At 45.0% G+C, this 11,268-nt stretch overlaps 1 protein-coding gene across 2 annotated transcripts; it reads right to left on the reverse strand.

The window, feature by feature from the left end:
- Positions 1-1,724: 1,724 nt before the first annotated feature.
- On the reverse strand, positions 1,725-10,291 carry Enpp5 (ectonucleotide pyrophosphatase/phosphodiesterase family member 5). 2 transcript variants are annotated; one of them, XM_051152926.1, is made up of 4 exons: positions 10,178-10,291; positions 6,597-7,460; positions 5,029-5,205; positions 1,725-2,665 (listed from the first exon to the last, which is right to left on the reverse strand). In XM_051152926.1, the coding sequence occupies exons 2-4, from the start codon at positions 7,423-7,425 to the stop codon at positions 2,238-2,240; spliced, it is 1,434 nt and encodes a 477-aa protein (XP_051008883.1). In that variant the 5' UTR covers positions 7,426-7,460; positions 10,178-10,291; the 3' UTR covers positions 1,725-2,237. The 2 variants fall into 2 exon arrangements, with proteins under 2 accessions (XP_051008883.1, XP_051008882.1); XM_051152925.1 differs by having other exon boundaries at positions 10,094-10,257.
- Positions 10,292-11,268: the final 977 nt, after the last annotated feature.

Consider the following 11,268-nt stretch of genomic DNA (forward strand, 5'->3'; position numbering starts at 1 on the left):
GTCGGGCCGTGAAGACGACATTTAGGGTAAACTATAAAATAAAGCTACCAGAGGGTTCTAAATAACAACATTTTTCTCAGGAAGGCTAAAAGTTTTCTTTCTGCCATTGCTTCTCACTGCTGATTCTGCAGGGACGTGGGCATCTGTGACAAACCATTCAATAATCAAATGTATCTGTAACAAACCTTTGGATAACCAGACCCTTCCTTTCTAAACTGCCGTGTGCTCATCGCTCTGTTCCGAGGTAACAGCGCCTTCTAGAGTGAAGTAAAGGCAACCAACTGAAAGCGTACATGCCTTCTGAAGAGCTGGACACTGAAATGGACTAACCCTCATCTTCAAGTCACGGTACTGGTGTCTCCACAACGTCCAAAGCCACAGTTAGTCACCATGTGTGTGTGCCCACATTCAGGAGGTGGACAGCCAGAGTTGAGAACTCATGAGGCATTTGCTACCAGATGTCTGACTTCCCAGCATCCTCTGGGATGTTCCCCGTTTGCATATATTCTGTCTTATTTGGAGATGTTTAATGAAATGAAAATGATGTGCTGATGTTCTTTACCTTAGGAGCAGCGTAATCATTTATAAATATTTCACTTCATTTTAGGGAACACATCAAAACCCAGTTAAATTCCCATCATTTTCGCTTTCCATGGATAACCAGTCCTTTCTTTCTGAAATAATTATGCCACTTTGGTTATCAGTTAACAGGAGGATTATTACACAGTAACTATCACACTGTTTTCTATGGGCTTTGTGTCTACTTTGGTACTGCTTCCTAAGACAGCTTTTCTTCGCAGGTCCTCATGTTGCCCCAGCTCTTTGCTGCTTAGCCACCTAAAAGGCACAGCTTTAAGCTGTTGTCACAAGAGAGCCTGAGATGATGAGGAAGCTGGGTGGTGAGACATCTAGGAAGGTGGGTTCTCCTCTGACGTCAGTAAACACCTGGCGGGAAGGCACTCAAACATCTCGTGAAACAAAGTTAAGACATCTGAGTCTCTCTGTGTCTCCATGCCCATTATAAGCGAGAGACTCTTTCCCCTCCTAGAGGAGGTCCTTTGTTACTATGGTGACCACGTGTGCATACATCTCAGCTGCAGTCCTGCTTACTTGGTTTCCCATACTCCACAGACCTCTTTGCAAGGGTTAGGTGGCCTATACGTCACCTAATATTGTTTGTCCCCTTTTGCAGCCCTGAATTTTGAAAGGCTCATAGTTAAAGGATGTTTATATTCCACTTCGTGCCACCAGAAACAACAAATAAGCAAAACCAACCACTATTTTTTTAAATCTCACTTGATTTTTAATGTGGTTAATAGTGTTGTTTTCAAAGAAGCAAATAATGACAGGCAAGGAAAAATAAACAAAACGCTGCAGAGATGGTGCCCGGGTCTCTGCTCCTCAGGCCAGCGCTGTACTACACAGAGAAGAGATCTATGTGCATGTATCCCCGTTATGGAATCAGGGCTAGAGTCATCAGCAGGGAGCAATAAGGGATGTATAGAAAAAAGATCTTTAGAATGCATCCTTCAGTGTTTGGATCTATTGGCAGGAAGAAGCAAATGAAAACGCCTGGTCCTTGGTGAGGAAACATAGCTAGAAATTCCCACAATGCAACCTGCTGCTGGGAATGCATCACTCCAAAATGCAGGCTACAGACTTGATCCCACAGACTTTTCCATACTTTCACTTTATCCTCCTCCTCCTCCCCTCCTTCCTCTTCCTCCTCTTCCTTCTCCTCCTCACATTTAAGGAGATAGAGTTCTACATTATTCAGCAATTGCTAGAAACTTCCTCCAGTCTGTACATGAAATGCTAGTATTTGGTGACAGAGATGCAAATGGTTGTCACTTTCAACCAGGTTACTAGACATAGTTATAAAGTGCATTTCAGAGAAAAAGTACCTACGAGGAGAGTAAAGTACAGCGTCTTAGGTACTTTCCATAGTGCAAAGTTGTTAAGTATGTACATTGTATGTGCCGACCCCAGAGTGTATGATCTACCTACTAAGCCAGAGAAAGCCGCGGAGCGGCACTCTTACATCTTTGATCATTTGCAGGCAGCACTGTGTCCATCTGACCGTGTGCGTGTATGTAGGTATGACTGTGCCCACGTGTGGACTGACTGCCTGATGGCCTAGGCAGATGTCTGTCACTCGCTTCCTAGACACAGAAGGGTCACCACTGATAGAATTTTGCAACCTCCACTTCCGTTCGCAGTTCCATGCCAGAGAAGGCCTAAGCTTGCAGTAATGGCTGAGCCACTTCAACCTGCATGTAACGGAAAGGAGGCACTTGACTGTGAATTAAATGCTTAATGAGAACTACAAAGAACACAACGGCTATAATACTGCCAAGAGAGATGCCTATGTAGGAAGGGTACAATTCCTCTTGCTCATGCGCGCCTGGCTTGTCACTACCAAGGGGGAGTGTGGTGCTCTGGGTGTAAGGAATTGCCTTGGGAGCTGTGGAACTGAGAAGATCTTGGACACTCCTGAATGATCCATTGTGTGGCAGGGCGGTGATATTGAGGAGGTTGCAGAGCAGTGGGTACAGATCTGTGGAGTTCATGGCTTCTTTTGTGAAATTCTTTCTGAAGGCAGGACCGTGGGCTAAAAATATTGGATGCATTTCTGCTAATGCGTTATCATAACCATGGTTGCCTACTGTAAAGAGAAAACGCATGAATAAGTTAGCCCACCAGATGGCGTCAAAACGGAAAGAACTGCCCCTAGGGTTCCGACCTCAAGTGGAAACGTTATCCGATTTGACTTTATAAAAATGGAGTTATCTTTTATAATTGCTGCTGCTGTCAACCCCACAAATCGCCTCAAGAAATCAAATGTTACATGGTTACCCATCTTTCCTATGGGCCTATACAGCAAAGAAGGATTGGGAGCAGTGCAAAGCTGAGCGGAGTCACAGTGCAAGGTGCAGGAGGAAGGTTCATCTGGTTTTATTCTGTGGCTGGCTGACACTTAGCGAACACTGACTTAGCAGCTACGCCATCCAATCACTATTCTAAAGTAAGGTGGCGTTAGTCTCAGTCACAAAAGCAAAGCCCAGAATCACCAGTAGAAAGTAGGAAAAGTGAAAAGCAATACACAAACACAGGGCAGGAGAGCATTCAAACCTTTAGCCACAGCTGTGACCCACTGTGAAAAACAAAGGTCAGAACGTGTGGGTAGAGTGAAAAGCTTGGACTCTGGTGCCTCTGATGGAGATCCGGCTTAGTATTCTGTGCTTTAGTGTGGCTACAAATTAAAAACTCAAGAGGTCTTCTGGTGTGTGTACCCAGTGATTCCATTAAAAAAAAAAAAAAAGGATTGAAACTGCATATTAAGAACTGAATGCATGGCTGGCATGGTATCAGAACAAAGTTGAGGTCACGGCTGCAGTTAAGATGGTGACCTACGGAAACTGTCGGGCTTTTATTTAAGAGTAGTGAGGACAAATGACTCAGGACTCCAAATGTATTACCTATCCTTGCTTGCTACAAGGAAATCCACGACAGCATTCATATGTAGAGAATGAGAAAACTCAAGTCAACTTCTCTTGAAAATCACTGACCTGTCACCACAACAGTAACTGGAAGTCTTCCTGTCAATCAACTTCACCTGCAGAAATCATTCCAAATGCCACCATTCTTTTCAATGTATCCAAGCAAAAATAATGCTGGGCATATGAGCCACTAGCAAATATGAGACAGGGTGCTATGCTCATCTGTTTAATGAGTAATAACATTGAGAGATATGCCATTGGATCATACAGAATTGACTTAGCAAGAATAATGCTGGGCTTATGAGCCACTAGCAAATATGAGACAGGGTGCTATGCTCATCTGTTTAATGGGTAATAACATTGAGAGATAGATAGGCAATTATACCATACAGAATCTAAGTTATATGAGAAAGTAATGATAATTCTCTCTTAAGACATGTACCAGAGACTCAGATTCAAGAGGAACAGGGACTCTGGTTCATAATGGGAGCTGTTGCCATAACTGTTTGAGCCAGTGGACAATATTTCATGATGAATGCCCGTAAGCAATGGGTCTCAGACTTCACTGTGAGTGAGATTATTCCTTGGGGGCCACATGAAGAGGGCTAGGCCGTGTCCTCACACTGTCCAATTTAAGACGCCTAGACTGGGCCCAAGGATGTGCCTCCCTGACGAATTTCCTGCTGGTTTAGACACTGTTGTGCTAAGGAACTCACTAAGAGAACTCCTGCCTTTGCACTCAGTGACCTATAGAATTCTGACAGAAAAGGACCACAGGAGCCGGGGTTGAAGTCTCCATTGACTGACTTACATAATATTGTAGAAACAGAATCACCGGGATTTTTCTATCAAAAAATAAATGTGACCAACCTATTGTGTAATTGCAGCTCACAACCCCCAATGCTCTACAATGCCTCCCTAAATTTCTGTTAGCTTTAAAATAGGAAGTAGCTCCCGAGAGCAGCAGACCGTTCTGAGAGCAGTCCCTCTAGGCACAGGGAACAAACAGAGCAATTGAAGGTGCAACTATTCTCACAGAACAGGCTCCCCAGCTTCCTTGACGTGATCAAATAGTGATTTACAGATTATTAGTGGGTACAAGCGGTTAGAAACCAGAACGCAGGTAGCTGTACAAATCTGCTATTAGGGGTCACAAATACACTACAAGCGCATGTTCATGCAACTACTTTGCTTTCAGTCACTAAACAGGGCAAGGACTCCACTCTAACGAAAGACACACCGTTTACACATTTTCCTCCCAGTGGTGGCGAGCAAGCCCAGGGCCTCATGCGTGCTAAGGAAAGCACGCGTGCCGCCAAGCCGCAGCCTCCACCTTGTATGTTTCTTATGTATATATCTTTAAGAAACATTTCTGGATGGGTATATCGATACAACACAGATCCTTCAGCAGTTAAGTAACAGGAGAGTTAAAAAAAAAAACATCAGTAAGTAAACTGTTGTATTATCCACAGCCTCCAAGTTAGCAAGAAACGGTGCAGGATGGGGAGGAATACGATGACATACTCACACAGAAAATCATCTGACTTATTCTGCAAAATATACCACCCTTCGTCAGCCACAGCCACGATCGGCTGGACGCGGTCGTTGTGCTTGTAGCGCCATCTTTCCGGGATCTCCTCCTTTTTGTAGACTGTTAGATTAGGATGGGCAGCAGCCAGTGCGTCGTAGACTTCATCAAACTTACCTAAGGAGAAAGGAGGAGACAGCGTCTCAGGACAAGACTCACCCACGGTGGTGGGAAAAAGACTCCCAGCTGACAGAAAGAGCCAGGCGGCTGAATGTGAGCCGTGCCTGGTGGCAACCCACACCCTAGGTGAGCAAGAGTCTTGAGGGGGGGAGATAGAAACAGCTGCTGTTCTGTCGTTAGTGCACTCTCTTACAGGATAAAGAAAGGGCTTTCTACAGAAGCAGTATTCGCCGCTCTCTAAACACTTACATGTGCGTATAGGTGCACAAGCATCCATTTGTACTGTAGGTGCCACCTAAATACCATGGTTTTATGAACCCCAAGCAAGAGAACGCGGCTAGATTAAACAGACGGCTGCGAGTCACTGTGGATATAGAAAGAGAATCTCTGAAGAAGAAAGTGAGGTACAGGGGGGTCGGAATAAAGAGAGGATGACGAAATGAAGACAGCAGCTTGAGAGATGGAAAGACCCTAAGTATATTGGGGTGTACTGGAGAACTCCCCAGAACTGAAAATATGCCACACCTGGCCACCATCTTTAACTCCTGTTGCTCACATCCAGTTGTCAGGTCTTTTGTCTCTCTAACCCTCACACCTCAACAAGAGGAAAACCACAGGACCCAAATCCGGTTGCTTCAGGGCATCTAGCAGGTTGGTGTAACTCCCGGTTGCAAGCCGTGTGTTCAGGCATGCTTGCATGCTTCCCCATCGCTATTTAATAGATTTTGCCTGGCTCCCGTGAGAGGACATAACTCCCACTGGTGAGGCAGTGCAGCTTTTCAAGATCCTTTCTCTCCCTTGATACCCAAGAGCAACCCTCCACGGTACTAGAGTGCCATTCAGAAGAGCAAGCCTTGCATGTCCAGCCTCCTATTTTGTGACCTCTCTTCTGGATGCTAAGTCTTTCCCAAGCTTTAAAATGCAGCCCATGCTTAGGTGGCGATTTGGGAAGGAAGACATTTACCAAGAGTGCAAGGCGCTGTTAGAACTTCCTGACAGAGATGAAAATAAGCCTGAGATTGGCAAACACACTCCCTTCTTCATGCACACTACTGGGTCCCTGTTAGAGGGATCTTTATTAAGGGTCTATTGGTGGGCACAGGCTTCCAAGAGATGACTGAAATTGTACTCAGAGGCCCTATCCATTTCTCTTGAGAAGGAGAGTTGTAACTTTTACCGTATCTTATGAGTTTAAATGCTTAAAAAACCTATAGCCAAAGTGTCAGTATTTGGGGAGAGGGGACTAAACTCAAGAGAAAGGATATTTTTGTTTTCACAGTCTTAAGGACTAAATCTTAGCAGACCATCATGACACACTTGGAAAGACAGAACTATACACACTGGGCATGTGCAGCACTAGGCCCGGATCAGCATGGGGTCAGACTTACCTTCTTTTGGCAGGATGGCAGCTACAGGAGAGTGGTCAATCAGGGTATAGTGGTCTTTCTCCAGATAGCGGTCAAGTTCGATCACCCTTTCTTTGGAGCACTGGGTCATCCCATGGTCACTTGTGATGATTAGGTTGACATTACTCCACAGCTTCGCCTTTTTCAGCATTTTTATCAGGTAGCCTAACTTGCGGTCAACATCTGAAATAACAGGCCCCATGAGAGGACTGTCAGGTCCCACATCATGGCCCGTGTCATCAGGTTCTTCCCAGTAAAGAAAACCGAGATTGATGGGGTCTTTGGCTGTAAACCATTCAATGATCTTGGCAACTCGGTCTTCAAAGGAAACAGACTCATTGTAAGGTAGGTAGTAGGTAGGGAAAGTCTCATGGATCTTAACATCTGTCCCTGGCCACATGGCTGCGCCACTGGCGTGCCCTGCCCTCTGGTTTGTGATCCATATTGGTGTGGCTTCTTCCCAAAACTCAGAATCATAAATATTCATGTGCTCCAAGGAGAAGGACTTGTTCAGAATAGGATCGAACATGTCATTCGCGACAATCCCATGATTTTCTGCAAAGAGACCAGTGACCAAAGTGTAATGGTTAGGGTAGGTCTTTGTGATAAAAACGTTAGTGACCTGCTTCACATGGACACCGTACTTCATGATATAATGAAAGTGAGGCGTTGGAACTTTATATAAGTAATCCCAGCGGAATCCATCAAAGGAAACGACCAGAACCTTCTGCTGTTCTGGGTGGAGAGAAAGCGTAGCTGAGGGAGACAGGACAGCCAGTATGCAAGACACCACGAGGAACCTTGGGATCATTTTCAAAGTCCTTGATCAGCTCAGCATAAGTTAATCTGTGGGATAAACATAAAAAAATTCATGGCAACAACCGTGACTTGTACACTCTTTCCCAAACTGTGCCAGTGATTAGGGATGCTGTTTACAACATGTCACAGCCTTTGAAAAATTACAGTGCAGAACCCCATTTGACATAGGACACCACGGCCAAAAAGCTTTAGTGACACTTAAAAGCAAAAACAAACAAACAAACAAACAAAAAAAAAACCCAACTTTTTACTTTCTGATAACCTATCAAAATATATTCCTCAAAGGATTTATTTAAATGGACCCCACAATAACATTTAAAAGATGATTTGCATAATGCCTCAAAACTGTTGTTATATTTTTATTTGGTGTATACACATGTCATGTGGATGTGTGCGATGTGTGTGTGGCATGTGTGTATATGTACTGTGTGATGTGATGTGTGTGCGCGTGTGTGTGCAGCATGCCATGATGTGTGTGTGTGTGTGTGTGTGTGCGTGTGTGTATATTTGGGGGGTTACATACATGTAAACCATACTGTGCCTGTGGAAATCAGAGACAACTTCAGAGCGTTCTCTCTTCCCACTATGTGGGTGGGTTCTTGGTAGTGAAGTCAAGTTGTCAGGTTTGGCTACAAGCACCTGTACCTGTAGCATCATCTCACATGCCCAACCCAGAATTCTGACCAGAAACTTTTATATAATCAAACAGCTGCCAGAATTTATTATACATTGAACAAAAACAAAAACTTAGCAACAAGAAATACCATTAACATATTCAATAGTGGTACTTAAAAACATACACACACACACACACACACACACACACACACACACACACACAAACTGGGCAGTGGTGGTTCACGCCTTTAATCCCAGCACTCAGGAGGCAGAGGCAGGCAGATCGCTGTGAGTTCGAGGCCAGTCTGGTCTACAAAGTGAGTCCAGGACAGCCAAGGCTTGAAAAACCAAAACCAAAACCAAACCCAAAACAGAAAAAAACAAATTATATATATACATATACACACACACACACACATATATGTGTAGACATATACATATATTATATATTATAATATATATACTGCAAAGACATATTTCCATAGCCAACCCCTATGTTTAAATCTTCAGTCTTAAAAGATACTCCTAGAAAGAAGAAAGTAGACAAACATGGTTTATTGAAGTAAAATAAAATTTGTGGCTTTCAAATATATTTATAAAATGTAATCTATACTCATTTGCTAATAACCAAGACTTATGTTTCTGTGCATTGCACAAGTAGATCATAAACTATTTGACTTGATTTCTACTCCCCCAGGGGTACAATCTTATCAACGAAATGCATAGAGAAAGCATCTTCCTGGGATTCAGTTTCTTTGAATCTGCGTCTCTCTTTTACATCTGTGCATATGCTTCTTTAAAAGCCAGTGCAAGGAAGAAGCCTGGACAAACGATCCTATGCACATCTTACTGGTTCTCTCCAGGCTCGCACACAAGGCGGCACCTAGTGCTTGTCCTTTCATGAACTCACTAACCCTGCCTCTCACCATGCACCATGCAGAGAAATCGCTTCTAGCCAGCTTTTGGCATCTTCCTAATCCAAACACGGTGAAGACAACCTTATGACTCAAAAGAGGCCCGGCCTTGCCTTGCTACAGTCTAGGAAGAGGCAAAGGACCTCTGATGCATGCTGGTTTCGCCTTTAGAAGCAAGAGCTGTATATACAAGATACATATAAGTTTAAAGTAAGATTTGTTCTTTTAACCGTAATTTCACCCAAACTAGAAACTGTTTTAGACGTTGGTCTCAAGACAATGACTGATTCCAAACTTTAAATTTAAACAACATTACACTTATATTTTTTCTTGAATGCCAATCATTTTTGTCCTGTTCTGGAAGCAACATTAATGATGGCTGCAATGTATACAGGGAACTGCAAGTATGCTGACATTTTTGACTGATGCACGTTCCTCAGTTCCTCCTCCTCCCTTTTTCTTTCTTTTCCCCAATTTCCCCTCCCATCTCACTAACACAAGGGAAATTATTATCAACCAAATATAATTTAACGCCAGAAAAGAATCAACTGCACAGAATATATGATTTTTCATCTATTTTAGGAAACTCAGTTAAATGTAAGACAACTGTTTTCCTGAGGCAAACTGAAGTGAGGAAACACAAGAAGCTGTCAGATGTTCATCAGTAAGAAGCAACATAATTACATGGTGACATAACGCGGATGGGGGTGGGGATGGAGAGAGAGAGAGAGAGAGAGAGAGAGAGAGAGAGAGAGAGAGAGAGAGAGAGAGAGAGAGAGAGAGAGAGAGAGAGAGAGAGAGAGAGAGAGAGAGAGAGAGAATCTTTTTCACACAGAGACAGCAGGAAGCCCTGAAAATCTCTAGATCTGAATGGAAATCTCGTTGGCCTTTCCGGTCCTTCTCGGCCCAGCCCTGCCCCCACAACGTGGACCATCCGGAGCACCAACCAAAGGGCAGAAGACGGCAGAGAAAGGAATGGGTTTATATAAATGTGTTCGCGGGGGTAGGTGGGTGGGTGGATGCACGGCTTCCTCTCCACGGGTGTTACCAGGCCTCCCCGCGCCCCCAGGCCGGTGACAGCTCCAGTATGGGTCTCGAGAGGCGGGCCACCCACCCCCGGGGACTCACGCGCGCTGCGATCAGTCAGTCCTGGAGGCTTCGGGGCCGAAAGGTGGTGGGAGCCAGGGGCGCGGGAGGATCCCGTTGCCTCACCTGCACGGAGCCCCAGCGCAGAGCACCTGACCCGTCGCCGCCTCCCGCCCCGCTGCTGGAACGCCATTGGCTCCCGCCAGCTTGTCCCTGCTACCAGGCAAAAAAATGCAACCCTTGGAGTAGCTGTGCCGCCTGTCAATCAGCAGAAGCGAGGGCGGGCGCTGTGTGGGTTTGAAGCGGGATGGGGGGTGGGGGACCTGGTGGCCAGGTTTGGCGGGGGATAGGGGTGGGTGGCTGGGAGCTCTGTAAAACCTGTCACTCAGAACTGTTCTACTAGGCCTGCTGTGTCAGTGATGCTAAGGGACCATCATGTGCCATCCCAGTGTGATCTGAACCTCACGTTTGTTACAAGCCACTGTTGTTCTATCATCTCTTGTCCTGAGTTTTCTTTTCTCATAAACTGGTGACGTCACTCAGTAAGCCACTCAGAGGAGGGACAGCAAAATGTCCAAGATTGCCATGAGATGGCGTTTATAGTCTCATTTAGCACAGGCTAGCCTGGAACCCTTTTTGTAGCCCAGGAGGATCTCAGACCTAAGATCTTCCTGCTCCGGCCTCCTGAGTTCTGGGGATTACAGGTATGCACCACCATATCAGGTTTTTGGAGGTGCTGGGGATTAAACCCGGCTTTTCCTGGATATCAGTTGAGCTCTCCCTCATTAATCTTTTGTTCAAGAACAGCTGGTGCCAAGTACTTTGTCTATGAAAGGCTTTGGGACTCTAGTAAGCTCTGGGGCCCAATGTGTGACTGACTTCTAAGTGTTTGCAGTTTATGGTTCTGAGTTGGCCATGTAGAGTCCCCAGACAGTAGCAAGTAAAAGCCCCGGCCAAACCAAGTCAGACTCTGGGTTAATTGATACCCCCAGGAAGGCAGAGCAGCTTTCTGGGTGGTTGCTGGCCCTTAATTTCAGGAAGGCACCCATATTTCTGGTTTGTTACCCATCCAGGTTCATCTTTTTAACATTTTTGACTGTAGTGAATTAATTTTTAAAATGTAATTAGTGATAGTTCCAGATCTGAAGGTCAGGGTCCTGATTTGCCTATGCAAGTAAAATTCTATGTGCCATATATGATAGCAGCGGTACCATGAC

The sequence above is a fragment of the Acomys russatus genome, chromosome 11 (assembly GCF_903995435.1).
Source record: "Acomys russatus chromosome 11, mAcoRus1.1, whole genome shotgun sequence".
Taxonomy (NCBI): Eukaryota; Metazoa; Chordata; class Mammalia; order Rodentia; family Muridae; genus Acomys; species Acomys russatus.